The sequence below is a fragment of the Nicotiana tomentosiformis genome, chromosome 7 (genome assembly GCF_000390325.3).
Source record: "Nicotiana tomentosiformis chromosome 7, ASM39032v3, whole genome shotgun sequence".
Classification (NCBI taxonomy): domain Eukaryota; kingdom Viridiplantae; phylum Streptophyta; class Magnoliopsida; order Solanales; family Solanaceae; genus Nicotiana; species Nicotiana tomentosiformis.
Genome location: NC_090818.1, coordinates 68,099,549 through 68,121,890, shown reverse-complemented (window position 1 = coordinate 68,121,890; position 22,342 = coordinate 68,099,549). Strand labels below are relative to the sequence as shown.

The 22,342-nt window shown below is 38.6% G+C and overlaps 1 protein-coding gene across 1 annotated transcript in view; it reads left to right on the top strand.

Moving 5' to 3' along the window:
* The first annotated feature begins 21,924 nt into the window (after window positions 1-21,924).
* LOC104103901 (adenine DNA glycosylase) overlaps window positions 21,925-22,342 on the top strand; it is a 4,034-nt gene continuing 3,616 nt past the window's right edge. Inside the window, exon 1 of the mRNA XM_070180465.1 lies at window positions 21,925-21,967. Coding sequence (XP_070036566.1) covers window positions 21,925-21,967 — 43 coding nt within the window. The remainder of the gene's footprint in view (window positions 21,968-22,342) is intronic.

Below are 22,342 nucleotides of genomic sequence, written 5' to 3'. Positions count from 1 at the left end.
GCACTGATATTCACGACTTGGGAGCTAAATTAATTTCAAAGATTGATGCGTCTAACGCCCAACAAAATAGTTCTGAGTTATGTGAAGCTGAAAATGAGCTTATACGCCAAATTGAGGAGCTAAAAGTGGAGAGTAAATCATTCGGCCATACTTGTATTGATGATGTCCATGTTGAGGAAAGCACTCTAGAGTCATGTGAGGAAGTAGATAATATTATATGTGAAGACTCTAGTGTGTGTAATATAATTCTAGAGTTAGGGTGTATTAGTCCTCATTCCATACATTTTTCAAAATTGTGTTTGGATGATGACATGGAAATCGAGTCATATGAGCCTTTGGAGGAGCCAATGGATGAGGAACGGGGTGCTTACATTCTTGAATTCGTCGTGCTAGAGAGACAGAATTACATACCTCATCCGAAGGCCAAGAAGTGTAAAACGCGATATTGGTTGCTTGGCCCAATTAAATTGTCTCACCGCCTCGGGAGCATAACAGAAAGCTTGAAGACAAATTAGGGGCGCAATTCATAAGTTCGAGGTGGAGGCAAAAAGTGGTTCACGTCGTGCTGCGACGTTAAATTAGGCGCTTGTTGGGAGGCAACCCAGCTTTACTGCTTTCTTTTATTTTTGTTTATTTTTGGTTTATTTTATTTTTCTATTATATTTGTAGTATTGTTTTATGTTGTAGGATTATGAGTATAGGAAGCAAGGCCATAAGATGCGCAAAAGCGAGACAGATGGTGAGAACTAAGTGTGTGGTGCCCACACAAAGGACCATGCCTGGGGGAAGTCTGAGTACCCGTGAGCCACCATTGCTTCGGCCTTTGGCCTTTCAGGGAGTTTCTTGTTCACCCTTGTTATTTTTGCAATATTTGTGCATTGGGAACATTGCACTCTTTTAAGTGTGGGGCGGAAGATTCTCTGTGCTTTGTATAGTATTATATTAGTATATTATTAGTTTCTTATCTTTTTATTGTTAGCTAGCTTCTTATTTTTATTTACAGAGTTAGTAGAATTAATGGTGTAGTATAGTAGTAGTAGTTTTAGTAGCTTAATTCTTTTTTTAAAAAAATAAGAAAAATAAAAATAAAAAAAAAAGTAGAAAAATTGGACTTTTCCCGACGATGGATTTCCTAGACAGTTTTCTTGAGGATTTAAGTCTAAAGAAAAAGGACAAAAAGATATTCTTTGTAGGTAGTGTAGTAATTTCCTCTTGGTTTTTCTTTGTGCCGCGGTTCTTTTCCAAGGTTTTGTTTTGAACCGGGTGTAGTTAGTTTTTATTTTGTTAGAAGTAGGAAATCTTGTGCTATGTTTTGAATTGAAGCAATATCTCTTGACTTTGTTATGCCTTGAGAATAGTGAGTGCTTTAGTTGTGACGCATAGGTTCAGTTTTTGACTCTTGTATAAGTACATTAAATTATATGATCTTAACCTTGCTTAACTGCTTTGACTAGAGTGTCTTGATGAGTCCAATCTTGAGTGAGTTATGTGCCATGTGTGTGTGTGATTTGTGTGTTACTCTATGTATTGCATCTGATGTCTAGAACTTGCCACGTGTGTTTGCAAAGCAAAATAATAGTCTTGTTTAGTCTTGGAAGTGATATAGGCGTTTCTTTGTTGAACCAGTTATATAATTTACCCTCCTTATTGTTATGTATCGTAGTTAACCCCTTTGAGCCTGTAATCTTGTTTCTTTGGCAACCACATTACAAGCATTACCTATTTGTTTGAATTAACCATCTATTTGAACCTTTTCACCTCTCATGAGCACTTGAATTGTTATTAATTTTGTAAAAGTTAAAGTGTGGGGTGGTTGGTTTGGCTTTTGAGTGGAACTAATGAAATGAGAAAAAAGGTGCACTGTTTTGAAAAAAAAAATAAGAGAAGCCACTTGAATTGAAAAAGAAAGAAAAGAAAGGAAAAAATAGTTGTATTGCTGTGAAAAATATTCCTTGATAGTAGTGACTCTTGATATAATTGTGCTTAAAGAAGTATGGAGTTAATATACATTGATGTGAAGGTGGAGTTATGGTTTGACATAAGTGTGGGGTTAAATGTTAAAGTATATGTATTAAAGTGTTTAGGGAGGTATAGTCACTCTTATATCCAAATGTATCCTACCTGACCCGTAGCCTACATTACAACCAATTAAAGTCCTACTTGATCCTAGACTGAATGAGCTCAATTAGTAGAGTAATACACTACGGGCAAGCCTATGGCGCATCTTTTGTGGCATATGAATGTTATTTCTGAGAGTGAGTGAATTCTTTCTATCTTGAGTTCCTAATTGTTCTTAAATTTTTATTGTGTGTGGAACTACTCTCTTTTGTTGTGTGAGGGCACTTGATTCATGAAGGAAAGGTAATGTCATTGACCTCTATGTTAGAGTAAGTGAGTGAGTTGTGAATAATGCGTGGTACTTGTGAGTCAAATTTTGAGATGAAGATGTTACACTCTTGTGCTTAGTCTATTTTAAAGATTCTTGGTGTGATGAGTTAGGAGAATTGTTTAAAAAGGTCGTGTCTATATAAAGTGTAGTTTGATTGCTCGAGGACGAGCAAGAGTTTAAGTGTGGGGTAGTGATGTTTGGTTATAATTACATATTTTTAGTGCATTACTTACCTTACATTTTGGGGATTTAATGCTAAACTATACTATATTTGTGCTTAATTGAGTCTATTTTATGTGTAGGTGAATTGGAGATGAAAGTAGAGCAAAAATGATACTTAAACGTTGAAAGTGTGCTCGAGAACAGTAAAAAGGAGAGACCTGGCGAGGCCAGCCAAAAGCCAGGCTGAACCAGGCTTTAGCCTGGCGAGGCCAGCCAAAAGCCAGGCTGAAGCTGGCGTTAGGCTGGCGACGCCAAGCCTGGGGCCAGGTCCAATCCGAGTTTTGAAGACTTAATTCATTTTCGGGTTTGACTAGGACTTGTCCTACACGTTTAGGTCTTTTCCTACACATATAAATAGACCTAAAAATGCCATAGAGGAGGACAGACCGGAAGAGAACATACTTGGAGAGGACGTTTTTGAGAGGAAAACACAAGCACAGAGCCGCCGTGGAGGCCGGAATTCATTAAGTTCCATCTTTCTCCCACCAAACTTAGTAATTTTTATGTTTCTTTGTATGATTTGTTGTTTGGCTACCATGTCTATGTGGAGCTAAACTTCACGTTCTAGGGTTGTGGTTCTTTCATGACTATTATTATTCGGATATTTATTTTGCCTTCTTGATTTATCATATTGGTTTATTTATTCAATCGTGCGCTTAATTATTTAATGGCTTGATCACCAATTGAATACTATCTACGAATCTAGAATTGAACTCGAAAGTGGGAATTCTATATTGCATAGAGGATTGAGTAGAGCAAGTTCTTGAACTCAGGCATCGAGGAACGGATTCATGGTTAGGATAGACATATACCTAATTGCCTTGCTTGGTTGATTTACAGGAATTATAAATGCGTTCTTGTTGATTCTAACTCCATAGACATATAGGCGTTAGGTTAGCTTGAATAGGCGAGCAAGAACTCGACAGATTCTTATGAGCAATATTAACCCTGTCAACCAATAAGCTAGATAAATTAGTCGGTCAATTCAATTGAAGAATACAATAGGATTGTTAGATAGCCCATAACCCTAGATCGTTTTCATTACATTGATATCATAAAAATCTGCTCTTTCTCTGTTCAAAGTTCATTATTTATATTTTTTTTATTTAATTAGTTTAGAATAAAATATTTTTAGGTTTAATTCTTGTTTAGATAATTAGGATAGTCTAATTTAGTTAATAGTTAATCACAAGTCCTCATGGGTTCGACATCCGACTTTTAGTCACTTTATTACTTGACGACCGCGTATACTTGCGTGTGCGTTTGGCCGCAACAAGTTTTTGAAAATTTGTTGCGGCCAAACGCACACGCAAGTATACGCGGTCGTCAAGTAATAGAGTAGTGAATAAAGTATCGTTCCCACGAAGACTTATGATTAACTTTTGACTAATTCAACTCAAATAGCTTATTAATTCAAGCAATTTCTTATAAAATAGATAATTGTCTAATTTACTACCTAAAGATTATCAAGTAATGAAATACTAGAAATCAACACAACACTTAAATAATTTTAAATAACAATCAATGGGAGATAATATTCCAGGGTCACGGGTTATCTAGCAATCATGTTGCATTCTTAGCTTAAAATAACTAATTGATTTATCTGGATTGTTGGTTGACATGGTTGATATTACTCATGAGAATCTGTCGAGCCCTTACTCGCCTATTCAAGCTAACTTAATACCTATATGTCTATGGAATTAAGATTAACAAGAACGCATTTACAATTCCTGTATTGCAACCGAGCAAGGCAATTAGGTATATGTCTATCCCAATTGCGAATCATTTACCCAATGCCCGGGTTTAAGAACTTGCTCTATTTAATTCTATATGCAATCTAGAGTTCCCACTTTCGAGTTCAACTCTAGATTCGTAGATAGTATTTCACTGTTAGCTACTCAGCAAAATAATTAAAAATAGAATTAAATAAACAACCAATATGATAAAATCAACTTCGTCAAATTAAACACCAAACATCAACATTCATGTATACCCATGACCCTAGAACAATAGGTTTCTTAGTCACTTATGTTCATACAATCATCAAAAATAATATTTTCAAACATAAAATCAATGAATACTAGGAAAGGGATGGAAGAATTGATCAAATCCTTGCTTTCGAGTATTTTGCGCCTCCCTTCTCTCTCTAAATCACGTCCCTCCTCCAAAACTAGGTTTAGGTTGGCTTTTATATGAGTTGGGGGCGTCTAGGGGTCGAAATAACCGAGTCCTAGTCGAAAAAGGATACTTCCCGTCTTGAGCGTCCAGGGCAGTGTGGGGCACTGGCACTCAAACTTTTTGGTCTCTGTAAAGTGTGCCACAGCCAGCGCCCCACGCTGGCTGTGGCCCTCAAATTTCCCTTTTTGCGATTTTGTCCCGATTTTGCTCCAATTCACGCCCTTTCGTCCCAAATTGCATCAGAATGATTCCTACACATAGAAATACCAAAATTTAGCACAAATAATTATATTAAACATCTCAAATCATCGAGACATGAGTAAAATGTGAGGTGATATATATCAAAATATGCATACATTAAGCCGATTATCAACACTCCACACTTAGACTCTTGTTCGTCCTCGAGCAATGGAACTATATTAGCACCCCCAAAACGTACTTAGCACTATGAAATAGGACCTCACAATTAATTCAATCAAACAACCTACCTTTTGACTATGATCGCTGTCGGCAATTAGGCATGGACACACAAATTTCACATTCTTCCCGTTTTTAAATAGCCCAAGTATACTCAATGTTTTTCAACCAACTCAATCAACCTCTCCACAACCACCTTACCTCAAGAGACGACTCGTTACCACTAAGCATCCTCAACTTACGCACTCACCCAACACAAGAAAGTGTTCAATATCACCAATCTGTCATGAGATCAAGTGCCCTCACCACAAGCAAAAGAGTGAATATCAAAGTAGTCCAAAAATTTAAATATGTCATTGAACATAAATTAAGGACATCACACAATTGAACAACATTCACTCACTCTCACAAAGAATTCCTGTGCATCCCGTGGTCGTACCATAAGCTTGCCCATAGTGTATATCTCTACTAATCTAAGCTAGCTAAATCTAGGATCAATTAGGACTTTAAGGTTGTAATGTAGGCTAAGGGACGGGTAGGATACATTTAGGAATAGTGACTAACCCTCCTAAGAACTTTAATACACTACACTCACAATTCAAGCGCAATTGCTTCGCAACCCATTCACTTATCATACACCATAACTAACATAGCCCCTCTATGGTGTCACTAGCACGAGTGAGAAGGATAAGGAGATGTGTCTTTCTACAAAAGTTGAACTTTTTTTTTTATCCACTCCATACATTGAAGTTCATAAACTAGTGATCTTTATTCACAATTTTAGTGCACCTTAAGGCCCCTTCCATGGTTCCACTCGAAAGCCACTTCCTAATCTCTCACCTTACTTCTTTTAGCGACTAAGTGCCTTAGGAGGTAAAAGTTCAACAATCTCACCTTAAGAACAACTAGGAGTACGGCTTGTAATGTGGTTGCCAAGGAAACGGTCTATAGGCTCAAAGGGTCTAGCAATGGGAAAATTTTATTTGTCAGTGACAAGCACCTTTATGGTCAAGCAAGAAACGCCTATGTCATCTCCTAGACTAGCACAACTTAATGATTTCGCGTTGATTAACACACAGGGCAAGTTCTAGACTACACAGGGTAGCATAGAATATCAACAATCCTTACACACACATGGCACTTGACTCACTCAAGACAGTTCTGTGTGACTCAAGTCAAGCAAGCATATCAAGTTGAGGATTTTTAAGCAACAATGCACTAGTGGCATACAAGTCACTCAACTGAGAAAAAGGCGTCAAAGAGTAGGCTACTTAATCTACTTGGGCATTACAATTCAATTCATATATGCCGGACGACAGAGCGCATGCTCTAACTTAACTTGCCAACACAAAACATGTCAACAGGTACCTCAGAGCAATCTCAGTTTTCTCCCTTATCCTACTCCTAAAAAAATAAAACAAAACACTCGGTTCGAGCTACACCCTTGGAAAAGAACCGGCGTCCAAAGAAAAACCAAGGGATACTACCTAACTATCAAAAATAAAACAAAAGAAAATCTTTTTGATATTTTTAATCAGACTTTAATCCCTCAAGAAAATTGTCCAACAGATCCATCGTCGAAAAAAGTCCCAATTTTTTTTATTTTTATAATCTAGCTAATTAGACTATGTTAGTCTTAAACTAAGCTAAAAGGTGATAAAAGAGAAGAAAATAAAAAAAAATAATAACACTAAAAATTATATACAATTCAAGGAGTATTCCCTCCACCCCACACTTAAACAATGCATAGTCCCTGATGCTTAATAAATTCGAAAATAAGGTAAGGTGGAAAGAAAGAACTCCCTGTTAGTCGGAGTCTGCCTCATCAGGATGCCAACCAGTTGCGGCAATGGTCTCATCATCATCTCCAAAAGGTACCAAAGCCATTGGTCCCATAATTTCATCATCATCTACATCCTCATTATCAGATTCTTTGTCAGTGTTTTCATCCTCAGATGGATGAACGGGACTGCCTGGTGCTATGCCCAACATCTCCTTGGAAGAACTGGAGAGATCACTTCGCAATTGCGTGCGCTCCTCATCTGACACCCCAAGCTTGCTCATAATAACATTGAGGGATTTGTAAAGATACCTGTTGAAATTTTCGTCCCTCTCATTCCTAGCAGCTTGGGTGAGCTTGGATGTGGGTTCTAGTATGGATGTGATGTCTAACAATGCTGTGGGTGCCTCCACTACCTCATCATAGCCAGGGTACTCTGGTACCCCACGAGAGAGCATGTATTGTGTTAAGGTGTTGCCAAAAAAAACCTTTTTATCCTTCCTCCAAAACGGGTGCGGGTCATCTCCCCAAGCATGAGCTCACCCACATTTATGGGGCGCCCAGTCATCAAGAAGTATATCACGCACACTCGAGCTCGAGTGCACTCAGTATTATGTTCAACGGGCATTAATCTAGCTTGCACAAAGTTTTGCCAAACCTTGCCCGTTTTGTTGAAGTCGAAACAGAGCATTTCAAGGTGAATATTTCCCTTAGTTCGCGTCCATTTTGCATTAGAATCAACGCCACAAAGTGTGTGATGTATTGCTTGGTAGCTTGGACTTTTGACGAACTTTCGAAGCCTTCGTGGGTTAGGACTATCAACTCCCAAAAATTGACACAAGGCTTCCCTATCCATTGGAATTTCCTTTCCTCTGACCCACGACATGTCATTTTTCTCGTTCCAGTTGGCATATAACTCTCTTACCATGCTGAGATTTGCAGAGCTCGGACATTCGAGGAGCTTATCCATATTCTTTTCAATCAATGTAGCAAGTACATCTGGGAAGTTTCGTTCTAAAGCCTTCACATTTATCCCCATTTCAGACACATATCTCCCATATGGAACAAAAGTATCATGCCATTTGATGGCGTCATCCCGAACAAGTTCCACTCAAGGCCGTGGTGGCCTCGTAGACCCGCTAGCCTGTTTCTTTCCCTTGGCTTGTCGGGAGGAGCTCTCGCCTTGCTTGTGTTTCTTTGGAGGGGGAGCAGTAGTGGAGGACTTCCCCACCCCTTTTCCTTTAGCGACATCGTCACGAGCCATAGCAACCTACACATGATAAACACAAAGATGAGAATGAATCAAAAGATGTTGCCTAAGGTCATCGTGAGAGGCAAGATGACCCCACACTTAAAACCTAAGGCTATGTATAAGCGAATCATAATATTGATTCAATGTGCACCAATGTGTCATCACAAGGTTATAGGTACTTAGACTTCCCTATGCCATAAAATTCAATTAGTCTAACATGGTCGTAACTTAACTATAGTGCAAGCATAACAACGCTAAAGTCTACATTACTACACTATTTTAGTACACTAACTACAATTTACAAAAGTTTACAACAAGAGACAATACCCCCACAACACCCCACACTTTACCCAAACTCATATACAACTATACTCGGCTACTTAGACTTTACCGGTGTTCAAATTTACTCTCTTAAGCATTTTAACAAACACCTTGTGGGCATCAATTGTGCTCTTCTATTTCAACAATGGTGGGAGAAGGTGGGCCTCCTAAATTTACATAGAGTAGAGGGAATTATAGTTTACTACTTCAAACACAACTGCTCAACCAAAGTTTTGCACCAATTTCGTGTATAATCATTCCACCCACAATAACATCCAAATATGTTTAAGAAACCTAGGGTGTTGGAGGATTGGAGGAGAAAGAAGACTACACTACTCTAAGAACTTCCAAAATACAAGAAAAGAGATAACAAGAAGAACATACCTTAGAGTCTTGAGATGGAATTGAGCAAGAAATATTGAAGAATATTAGAATTTGAGAGAAAAGGGGAAGAAGAAGAAGAAGAAGAAACCGTGTGTTTTTGAAGAATGGGGGGTTTTGGGTTGGGTTGTCTTAATTTAGGTGGGAGAATAGGTTTGGGTAATTGGATATGGGTTGGGTTGTGAGTGTATATGGGTAATTGGGTAGGGTATTTTTAATTAAATAAAGAATTACTCACCTGGACCGCCAGCCCAGCGCCCCACGCTGGGGCTGGCGCTGAAGCGTCGCGGGTACTGTAAAGTACGCCCCAGGCAGCGTGGGGCACTGGCCCGGGCGCTCACTTCGCCGAATTTTTTTTTTTGTTTACAATCCCGACTATCCGAGCACTCAATATACACATTACACACATTCCACACCATTTCAACCTACAAAGAAAAAATTATGGCCTACAAAAGAAAAAGAAAAAAAAACTATGCTTCGAAAGCGGTAAAAATTGGGTTGCCTCCCAACAAGCGCCTAATTTAACGTCGCGGCACGACTCAACAGATGTTTAAGCATCTGCTAAGTCCACTGAGGTCTTGTGACGTGAAATGTCACCACCCCAATAATATTTTATTCTCTGGCCATTTACCAAGAAGGTACCACTTGATCTCGTATCACGCAGTTGCACCGCTCTGTGAGGCCTCACACTTACCACAACAAAAGGACCTGCCCAACGAGACTTAAGCTTTGCAGGGAATAGCTTCAACCTTGAATTGAACAAGAGAACTTCTTGACCCGGCTCAAACTCTCGATGTTGAATGTACTTGTCATGCCACCTCTTCGTCTTTTCTTTATATAATTTGGCATTTTCATATGCGTGCAATCGAAATTCATCAAGCTCGTTGAGTTGCAGCAACCTATTTTCACCAGTTGAGTCCATATCCATATTTAGCTTTTTGATCCCCCAATAAGCTTTATGTTCAAGCTCGATGGGCAAGTGGCATGCCTTCCCATAAACCAACCTGTACGGAGAAGTACCTATGGGAGTCTTGTATGCAGTTCGATATGCCCATAATGCATCATCCAGCTTCCCTGCCCAATCTTTTCTATTTCTACTTACTGTTTTTTTCAGAATCTGCTTTACTTCTCTGTTTGAAACTTCTACTTGACCACTCGTTTGGGGATGATAGGCAGTGGAAACTTTGTGCTTAACTCCATACTTTGTAAGAACATTATTCAGCAATTTGTTACAAAAGTGAGTTCCTCCGTCGCTTATTAACACTCTTGGAGTTCCAAAGCGCGTGAAGATATGCTTCTTTACAAAGCTTACCACTACCTTTGCATCATTAGTAGGAAGAGCAATGGCCTCCACCCACTTAGAAACATAGTCGACCGCCACCAAGATATACCTGTGACCATTAGAATATGGGAATGGTCCCATGAAATCAATCCCCCAAACATCAAACAGCTCTATTGCCAGAATATTTTGCAAAGGCATTTCGTGCTTCCTCGTGATAGTTCCGGTTCTTTGGCATCTGTCACACTTTTTAACAAAGGCATGTGCATCCTTAAATACTTTTGGCCAATAGAAACCTGATTGTAGCACTTTTTGGGCGGTTCTATCCCCACCGTGATGACCTCCATATGGCGAAGCATGACAGCCATGCAATATTGCATTCATCTCTTCCTCAGGAACACACATTCACACCAACTGATATATGCATTGCCTATATAAGAATGGCTCATCCCACATTTGATAGCTGAATGATCTGTGTAGACGATAACTTTGGTTCCCACTAGATAAGATCTGAACTTGTCAAACGCCCACACCACTGCAAGTAACTCTTTTTCAGTAACTGTATAATTTATCTGAGCTGGATTCATAGTTTTGCTCGCATAATAAATGGAGTGAAATATTTTATCCCTTCTTTGCCCCAAAACAGCTCCGATTGCTATGTCACTTGCATCGCATATCAACTCATATGGCAGTCCCCAATCTGGGGCGATGATAATTGGTGCAGTCACCAACTTTCCCTTCAGCTCCTCAAATGCTTTCAGACATGCATCATCAAACTTGAAGGTGTCATCTTTCTCTAGAAGCCTGCATAATAGAGAAGAAATTTTTTGAAAAATCTTTAATGAATCGACGATAAAAACTTGCATGGCCCAAGAAACTGCGAATGCCTTTGACGGATGTCGGTGGGGGAAATTTTTCAATCGCCTCCACCTTTGCTTTATCCACCTGTAGACCATCTTTTGACACCTTGTGCCCCAAGACTATACCTTCGCGTACCATGAAATGGAACTTTTCCGAGTTGAGTACCAAGTTTGTCTCTTTACACCTAGCAAGCACTTTATCAAGGTTTATTAAACAATTATCAAAAGAACACCCAAACACAGAAAAATTATCCATAAATACTTCCACAAATCTTTCAACCATGTCAGTAAAAATAGCCATCATACACCTTTGAAAAGTCGCAGGTGCATTACAGAGGCCAAAGGGCATTCTCTTGAACGCATACGTGCCATAGGGACACATAAAGGTGGTTTTCTCTTGGTCCTCTGGGGCTATAGCAATCTGATTATACCCCGAATAACCATCTAGGAAACAGTAGTATTCCTGGCCTGCTAACCTATCAAGCATTTGGTCAATGAAAGGGAGGAGAAAGTGGTCCTTTCGGGTGGCATTGTTCAATTTTCTATAATCTATGCAAATTCTCCACCCAGTGACAGTTCTTGTAGGAATTAAGTCATTATTTTCATTAACCACTACAGTCATCCCCCCTTTCTTTGGCACACATTGAACGGGGCTTACCCATTTGCTATCAGAGATTGGGAATACAATACCTGCATCAAGCCACTTAATCACTTCTTTTCTTACCACCTCTTTCATAATTGGATTTAGGCGGCGTTGTTGCTCTACACTTTGCTTGTGTCCGTCTTCCATGAGGATTTTATGCATGTAGAAAGCTGGACTAATGCCTTTGATGTCAGACATCGTCCATCCAATTGCTCGCTTGTGCTCACGTAGCACTCTCAACAACTTTTCTTCCTGCAATTTAGACAAGTCAGAAGAAACAATAACAGGTAAAGTGTCAGAACTACCCAAATAAGCATATTGAAGGTGAGAGGGTAGGGGTTTAAGCTCCAATTTTGGAGATTCTTCAATTGACGGCTTTGGAGGAGATCCACTTAGCCTATTTAGGGGCTCAAACTAGTGTAATCCTTGCATGTAAGCACAAGATGCATCTAGAATATGCATCATCTCCTCAACCTTGTCATCAATCTCCAAGCTATCGAACAACATGAGTGCTTTTTCTAGAGAATCGTCTAGATATATACTTGTGTCAAGAAGTTTATCATCTACCTCCATAACAGATATCATAGAGAGCTCCTCATAGTGGCGGGGAAGTTGGATCGCTTTGTAGACATTAAAAACTACTTCCTCGTTGTCCACCCTCATTATCATTTTTCCCGCTCTCACTTTAATTATTGCATCACCAGTAGCCAAGAGAGGTCGTCCCAATATGATTGGAACTTGTTTATCAGCCTCAAAATCTAGAATAATGAAGTCAGCTAGGAAGATAAATTTCCCAATTTGCAGCAATACATCTTCAATCACTCCTTCAGGGTAGGCTATGGACCTGTCAGCTAATTGCAACATCACAGTGGTTGGTCTTGGAGCTCCCAGACCCAATTGCTTAAATAAGAACAAGGGCATTAGATTTATGCTCTCCCCCAAATCACAAAGAGCATGACCTACGTCAATATTACCAATTCGAACAGGGATGGTGAAGCTGCCAGGATCCTTAAGCTTTTGAGGAAGCTTGTTTTGGACCCTTGAAGTGCACTCCTCAGTAAGTGCAACTGTCTCGAACTCAGTCAATTTCCTCTTGTGAGCCACTATATCTTTTATGTACTTAGCATATTTTGGAATTTCATGAAGTACATCCACCAATGGAATATTCAATTGAACCTGGCTCAACATAGAGAGAAATTTGTTGAACATGCGATCATCATTCTTTTTCTGCAATCTCTGGGGAAAGGTGGTGGTGGCCTTGCAGCCTCCACTGGCTCTGAACCTGCATCATTTTTCTTTGACTCGTGTATTGCCTTAGGGATTAGCTCCCTCTCAGGTATAGGTTTGTCCTTTCTCTTCTTTGGCACTTCTTCTAGTTCCCTCCCATTTCTGAGTGTAACTGCATTAACTTGAGGGTTCTTCTCTGTATCACTGGGAAGAGCGCCTGCAGGTCTAGTGTTTTAATTTGTTGCTAACTGTCCCATTTGCCTCTCAAGATTTCTAAAATTGGTCCTGAGCTGTTGATTATCAAGCAACAACTTCTTCAACAAGTCATTTGTACTCTCTTCTGTTTGTAGGGGTGGTTTCTGAGGTTGATTGAAATTTCCTTGGGGCCTATACTGGTTCTGATTCTGTTGATTTCCTCCCCATGAGAAGTTAGGATGATTCCTCCAACTTGGATTGTAAGTGTTCCCATATTGTGCATGCTGATTCATCGGACCTCTATTTTATTGCCCCACATAGTATATAGATTCAGGATTCGTGGGACACATGTCACTCATATGACTGTCACCACATAGTTCGCAGCAAATAGACATCTGCTGTACATGCTGCATCTGTTGTGTTTGTTGCATTGTCATTCTGTTCATCTGATTTGCCAGCTTTGCAATATCTGCTCTCATGGCTGAGAAGTCATCAAGCTCAATCACCCCGGCTGCCTTCTGTTTAATTACTTTTCTTGCGTCCCCATCTCCTTGCCAATTATGGTCATTAGCAGTGAAGTTATTTAGCAAGAGTTGTATTTCACTATACGGCCTTGCCATGCAACTACCCCCACAAGCTGAATCAAGATTCATTTTTGATGCCTCGTCTAGCCCATCAACAAAAGTGTGACCCAATACCTCATCAGTCTGACAATGATATGGGCAGTCTCTGAGTAGCTTCTTGTATCTTTCCCAAGCTTGACGAAGTATCTCGCCATCCCATTGTTAGAACCCAAGAATTTGGCTCCTCAGCGATTTTGTATTCTTAGTAGGGAAAAACTTGATTAGGAATTTCCTTGCTAAATCATCCCAAGTGTGGATTGAGTTCGCAGGCTCCTTTTGCAACCATTCCTTAGCTTCCCCCAACAATGAAAAGGGAAATAGTGTCAGCCTGACATAGTCCTTGGAAACGTTCGGATAATTGTAAGTGTCCGTAATTTCCAAGAAGTTCTGAATGTGCCTCTCCGGGTCTTCATGAGATAGACCCACATATTGCCCTGTGGACTGAATCAGCTGTACCATGTACTGTTTGAGTTCAAAATGCCCTGTGATATCAGGCTTTACGATAGCCTGAGTCATATTAGCAAGATTGGGCCTTGCGGCTTCTATGACCGGACGCTCCTCATTACCTGTCATCTCTATTGGTTGTGGTTGAACTACGATGTCCAACTCTCTTTCTATTCTCGTTCTAGCTTCGACTTCCCTCCTCACTCTATGAAGTGTTCGTTCAATCTCTGGATCAAAAGGAAGGAGGTTGTTTGCACTTCTACTCCTCCGCATTCAAGAGAAGATTCTGCGTTAACAAAAACTTGTTGCGACCAAACACACTCACGCAAGTATACGTGATCGTCAAGTAATAGAGTAGTGAATAAAGTATCGTTCCCACGAAAACTTATGATTAACTTTTGACTAATTCAACTCAAATAGCTTATTGATTCAAGCAATTTCTTATAAAATAGATAATTGTCTAATTTACTACCTAAAGATTATCAAGTAATGAAATACTAGAAATCAACTCAACACTTAAATAATTTTAAATAACAATCAATGGGAGATAATATTCCAGGGTCACGGGTTATCTAGCAATCATGTTGCATTCTTAGCTTAAAATAACTAATTGATTTATCTGGATTGTTGGTTGACAGGGTTGATATTACTCACAAGAATCTGTCGAGCCCTTACTCGCCTATTCAAGCTAACTTAATACCTATATGTCTATGGAATTAAGATTAACAAGAACGCATTTACAATTCCTGTATTGCAACCGAGCAAGGCAATTAGGTATATGTCTATCTCAATTGCGAATCCTTTCCCTGATGCCCGAGTTTAAGAACTTGCTCTATTTAATTCTATATGCAATCTAGAGTTCCCACTTTCGAGTTCAAAACTAGATTCGTAGATAGTATTTTACTGTTAGCTACTCAGCAAAATAATTAAAAACAGAATTAAATAAATAACCAATATGATAAAATCAACTTCGTCAAATTAAACACCAAACATCAACATTCATGTATACCCATGACCCTAGAACAATAGGTTTCTTAGCCACTCATGTTCATACAATCATCAGAAATAATATTTTCAAACATAAAATCAATGAATACTAGGAAAGGGATGGAAGAATTGATCAAATTCTTGCTTTCGAGTGTTTTGCGCCTCCCTTCTCTCTCTAAGACACACCTCCTTATCCTTCTCATTCGTGCTAGTGACACCATAGAGGGGCTATGTTAGTTATGGTGTATGACAAGTGAATGGGTTGCGAAGCAATTGCGCTTGAATTGTGAGTGTAGTGTATTAAAGTGCTTAGGAGGGTTAGTCACTATTCCTAAATGTATCCTACCCGTCCCTTAGCCTACATTACAACTTTAAAGTCCTAATTGATCCTAGATTTAGCTAGCTTAGATTAGAAGAGATGTACACTATGGGCAAGCTTATGGTACGACCACGGGATGCACATGAATTCTTTGTGAGAGTGAGTGAATGTTGTTCAATTGTGTGATGTCCTTAATTTATGTTCAATGACATATTTAAATTTGTGGACTACTTTGATATTCACTCTTTTGCTTGTGGTGAGGGCACTTGATCTCATGACGGATTGGTGATATTGAACACTTTATTGTATTGGGTGAGTGCGTGAGTTGAGGATGCTTAGTGGTAACGAGTCGTCTCTTGAGGTAAGGTGGTTGTGGAGAGGTTGCTTGAGTTGATTGAGTTGGTTGAAAAACATTGAGTATACTTGGGCTATTTAAAAACGGGAAGAATGTAAAATTTGTGTGTCCATGCCTAATTGCCGACAGCGATCATAGTCAAAAGGTAGGTTGTTTGATTGAATTAATTGTGAGGTCCTCTTTCATAGTGCTAAGTACATTTTGGGGGTGCTAATATAGTTCAATTGCTCGAGGACGAACAAGAGTCTAAGTGTGGGGTGTTGATAATCGGCTTAATGTATGCATATTTTGATATATATCACCTCACATTTTACTCATGTCTCGACGATTTGAGATGTTTAATATGATTATTTGTACTAAATTTTGGTATTTCTATGTGTAGGAATCATTCGGATGCAATTTGGGACGAAAGGGCGCGAATTGGAGCAAAATCGGGATAAAATTGCAAAAACGGAAATTTGAGGGCCACAGCCAGCGTGGGGCGCTGGCTGTGGCGCACTTTACAGAGACCAAAAAGTTTGAGCGCCAGGGTCAGCGCCCCACACTGCCCTGGACGCTCAAGACGGGAAGTATCCTTTTTCGACTAGGACTCGGTTATTTCGACCCCTAGACGCTCCCAACTCATATAAAAGCCAACCTAAACCTATTTTTGGAGGAGGAACGTGATTTAGAGAGAGAAGGGAGGCACAAAACACTTTAAAGCAAGGATTTGATCAATTCTTCCATCCCTTTCCTAGTATTCATTGATTTTATATTTGAAAACATTATTTTTGATGATTGTATGAACATGAGTGGCTAAGAAACCTATTGTTCTAGGGTCATGGGTATACATGAATGTTGATGTTTGGTGTTTAATTTGACGAAGTTGATTTTATCATATTGGTTGTTTATTTAATTCTGTTTTTAATTATTTTGCTGAGTAGCTAACAGTGAAATACTATCTACGAATCTAGAGTTGAACTCGAAAGTGGGAACTCTAGATTGCAAAAGGTTCTTAGGATCAAACTGGTAATGATATGCATGTATTTTCGTGGGATTGGGGGGGAGGGGGGATTCTGGTATTCATGCAATATATTAGATGCTTAAGTCTATTTTTATTGGCCTAAGATGATCAAACATGTGAAATCAGTGGTGCAAGAGCATAAAATGTATCAGAGAAACATGAATGGAAGTGTAGCCTGCATAGGGTTGTTATAATCTTTGCCTATTCATGGGAGGGTTTGGGAATAAATCTCCACGGACTTCATAGAGGGTCTACCAAAATTACAAGGTAAGGAGGTTATTTTGGTACTGATAGATCAATTTACTAAATATGTTCACTTTATAGCCTTATCTCATCCTTACAATACTTCACAAATAGCTTAAGTTTTCCTAAACAGTGTGCAAACTACATGGTGTGCCCTGCTCCATTGTATCGGATAGAGACCCTATCTTTGTGAGCCTATTTGGCAAGAGCTTTTTAAGAATTTGGAGGTGAAACTAAAACTCAGCTCAGCCTACCATCCCCAAATGGATGGGCAGACAAAGAGGTTAAACCGCTGTTTGGAAGCTTATCTTGGGTGCATGACTGGAAAAAAGCCAAACGACTGGTGCAAATGGCTTCCCTTAATAGAATTTTGGTATAACACCAATTTCCACTCAGTAGTTGGAATTTCAAGCACTTTACGGATATAAGCCTCCTCAACCAACTTTTGAGCTAATCACTTAGTAAAAAGTGGAGACAATTGATCAATTGTTGAAAGAAAGACAAATTACCAGCAAACAATTAAAGAAAAAATTGATTAAGGCACAAGCACGAATGAAATAATATGCGGACATCAAGAGAAGTGAAAGAGATTTTAAGTTGGGAGATGTGGTATTTATTAACTTACAATCATATTGGCAAACATCGATTGTTGTAAAGTAAAGCTAACTTCAAAGTTCTTTGGTCCTTACCCGATTATCAAAACCGATCTTCAACTTCCAGCTGAATCACGGATAAATTCAGTCTTCCATGTTTCTCAACTCAAAAAGAAGCTGGGACCTAAGGTTTTCCCTGCCAAGGATCAACCTTTGAGCACTCCTGACGGTCCATTGGTGGCAGAATCGTTGGCAATTTTGGATTGGAGGGTGGTCAAAATGGGGAATCATGCGTGATACAAGTGCTTGTGCAATAGGCCAATCTATATCCTGAAGACGCAACTTGAGAAGATTTCTCATTTCGAACTTCATAATTTCCTGAATTCCAACCTTGAAAATCAGGGTTTTCTGAAGAGTAGTGGAATGTAACGACCCGGGCGGTCGTTTTGAGAGTATTCTGAACCCCTATTTATTTCTCCCTCTATTTCATTTTATGTTTTTGTGACTTATTAGGGTACTTGGTGTCGGATTCGGGAGAGTTTCAAAGTGGAATGGGACACATAGTCCCTAAAATGGAAGTTTAAGTCATAAGAATTGACCGTAGTTTGATTTGTATGAAGACGACTCCAGAATAGAGTTTTGACAGTTCCAATAGCTTCGTAGGGTGATTTTGGTCTTAGGAGCGTGTCCGTATGTTGATTTGATGGTCCATAGGTCATTTCGGCGTCAACTGGCAAAAGTTGGAAAATTGGATGATTTTTGAAAAGTTTGATCGGGAGTGGACATTTTGATATCGGGGTCGGATTCTGATTCCGTAAGTTGGAGTAGGTCCATAATGTCAAATGTGACTTGTATGCAAAAATTTGAGGTCAATCAGACTTGATTTGATAGGTTTCGGCGTCGAATATAGAAGTTAGAAGTTCTAAAGTTCATTAGGCTTGAATCAATGTGCAATTCATATTTTTAGCGTTGTTTGATGTGATTTGAAGGCTCGACTAAGTCCGTATGATGTTTTAGGACTTGTTGGTATATTTGGACAGGGTCCCGGGGGCCCAGGTGTGATTTTGATTGAATCCGGAACATCTTTTGGACTTGTGAAAATGCTGAAGCTCCCAATTATGGTGTCATCGCACCTGCGGAGGGATTGGCTACAGATGTGGACTCGCATGTGCGAGAAATGGAGCGCAGAAGCGGTTATGGGCAGTCCAAGCAGGACTCGCAGATGCAGAACAGTTTCCGTAGAGGCGGCTTCGCTTTTGCGATGGGGAGATGCGCATGAGCGACTGGGTCGTAGGTGCGACATGTTTTGCCGCAGACACGCATACGCAGGTGCGGCCTTATTCTCGCATAAGCGGACCTAGTGGACTTAAGTGAAGTCCGCACCTGCTATGGAACTTCCATAGGTGCGGAGTCGCAGATACGGCTGTGGGTTTGCAAATGCGGTTTAACTGGGCAGAAAAGGGGATTTTTCGAGGGTTTGATTTCATAATCTATTTTTGAACTTAGAGAGCTCGTTTTGTGGTGATGTTTTGAGGGTTTTGCAAGGAAATCACTTGGGTAAGGATTCTTAACTCATTTTTGATTAATCCCCACGAATCTATTATTGTTTTCTTCATTTAATCAGTGTTTCTAGTTGGAAATTGGAGAAAAATTGAGAAAATTTCTTAAGCTAAAATTGGGGATTTGAAAGACGATTTGAGGTCAGATTTGAGTAATTTTGGTATGGGTGAAATCGATATCGAATGGGAGTTCAGATTTTATAATTTTGGCCGGGTTCCGAGATGTGGGTCCGGGTCGACTTTTTGGGCGATTTTTTAATTCTTTGCTAAAATCGTAGATTTATTATTTAAATTAGTTTTTTATAGTTATATTTGTAGTATGTAATTGTTTTGGTTAGATTCGAGCCGATTAAAGTTGGAAAATCGAGGCAAAGGTCTTCTAATTGATTGATTGAGCGAGGTTTGAGGTAAGTGATTTGTTTAACCTTGTGTCGGGGAAATTTCCCTTAGGATTTGGTACTATTATAGTATTTGCAATACGTGAAGGCCGTGTACGCGAGGTGACGAGTGCGTACTTGGGCTCAATATTGAAAGATCCGATTTTTGCTAAATAGTTCCTTTTTATTTCCTTAATTGAGTTACTCTAGCACGTGTAGTCATCATGTTTAGCCTAATGTCATATGTCTACGTGTCTTATCTCTTACTTGTAATTTGTGCAACATGCTTAGTTGGATTACCTGTTTTATTAATTTCGTATTCATTCTTTAATTGTAGGATTCCTTGCTGTAATTTCATTGTTCCAATTATTATGTGTTATTTTTATGATTTTTGGTTGAGATGACTGTTTGGTTGTGGCAAGAGGTTTCTGTCGTGCCCCTGTTGCATGTTTACTTTTGAAACTACGAGACGGTACCTCGGGAGTGCTACACACGTATTTGGCCAATGCTAACACATTAGGTCAACTACATCAATTGCGTCGAAGAGTTGGACAGAAAGATATAAGACTAACACCATGTGAGATTCTCATGCAAGGAATATAAAGTCAACAAAAAGTTAATGAAGCAGTTGAATGTTTCAATGCTAAATTAGCGGCTAAGAATACAGACAAGAGAATTAGGACAGGATAGGAAAAAAAATATCAATCCTTAGTGGAAAGAATAATACTCGTAATCATTATCATTACTATACTATAAATGGGAATAACGAGGCAGCTCATGGTCAACATGTCTTCCTGGCCCAAGGATAAAATTTTAATTGCACTTACAGCCAAATACGTGGAACGCAGTTTCACAACCCTTAAGTTACCATTTGGCTAACGTGAGTGGTGCATGTATAACTTTTCTAATAAGTGGGCTCCATTTGAATTTTCTTCTCATGCTCACTCTATTTTCCAAATGTGATTTTGCAGATTTTTATATTGTAATAGTCACATGCAATATTTTGTAAACGCATACTAGATAACTCAATTTAATTAATTTATTACGAAGAGTTTCTTTTAACCAAAATGACAATCATTTCAAATGAAAATTGTAGCTGACTATTATTTTTGTTAAAAATATTGCATTGGTCAACTAAACTTTCTACTAACTAAAATTGAAAAATAAAAAATGTAAGACGAATTAAAGACGTGGAAAGGACGAAAGGCTAGATGAAACTAATTAAAACTAATTAGCAATGCATAGGAAGATATCATTGGAGTATTTTATTTGTTCAGATTAAATATATGATAATACCGTGAGCATAACAAATGGAAAACAATAATGTGCAAAGAAAAGCAAACTTATGTCCTTTAAAAAGAAAAAGAACAGAGATTTTTAATAATTAAACTTTCCTGAAATGAGTAACTTATGCAAGCAAAGCGGGTATGCGTACGTTTAAATTGCAACTTTTGTTGTATTTTTTGGATGATTGTTATTCAACATTTTATGGTGTATATCATATTCTACTGTATGTATTATACTGTATTGTTTCGATGATTACAATGTTTGAATAGATTATATCGTTTCTCATCGTTTTATAATATCATACACCAGCAGTTTGAAGGATACATTATAATATAATATTATATAAAAAAAAGTATGATACGAGATAGACTTCTTATTAAAATAGGGTAGATGGTGAAATATAAATATTAAAAAATTATTAAGGATAAAATGAGAAGAAAAAATAGGGCAACGACGCGAGCACACCAAATTGATTTCATCGTTAAGTAATGATCAATTTAGCAATACAAAATAATGATAAGTAACAATCAAAATAAATAATATATTTAAAGTAACAATACGATGAAATACAATAGGTAAGAATCATCCAAACAGGTTTGTGATGAAATACGTGTAAAACATCATAACTTGTTGTTTTGAAGCTGTTAAACTTTTAGGATTTCTATGTAAAACGTATACTATATAAAAGGGCCTAAACTAACCCTATCGTTTGCTAAATGGTTTATAGATATCCTTCGTCTATCTATTAGTATACGGCGTTAATTCTATTAATAAAATTGCCCCCGCGTCTAATGACATATTTTGTAGGCCTTGTAATTTTATGGAAAGGTGATAAATTTTTAAACATAATGAAATTTTTGAATATAGCTTTGTAGTGCTAAACTATTTCTCATCATATCAAATCTCTTGCGATGTTGATTTCTTGTGTTTCAAACTTAACATTTGGGAAATTATATTTGACGGGAATCAAAAGTATTGAATTCCCAATATATGGAGTTATTCATACTTGCTGTACAAGATACAGGAAGATATGGTAATTGGGCTCGGGCACAACTCAGGCTAATCCAACTAGTTTTGACGAATAAATAAAAAAAAAAGTACTCGCGGGGACTGTTTTTTGAATTTCTTTTTTCATTTAACACTACATTGAAAAAGGCACCTATTTTTTATTTTTTATTTTTTATTTTTTAAGTTCTAAAAACTAAAAGGCACCAAATTTATTTGAAAAGGAAAAAGTATGCAACTAGCCATTTGCTTACACTTTCAAACGCATTGTGTAGCGGGAAAACACAATTGGCACTACTCTCTATCATCGATGGACGCCATAGGCGCCGGAGCAGAGAAAAAAACGGCCATCTCCAAGAAGAGACCCCGCTCTACCAGACAACCAAAACCTAAGCCTAAAATT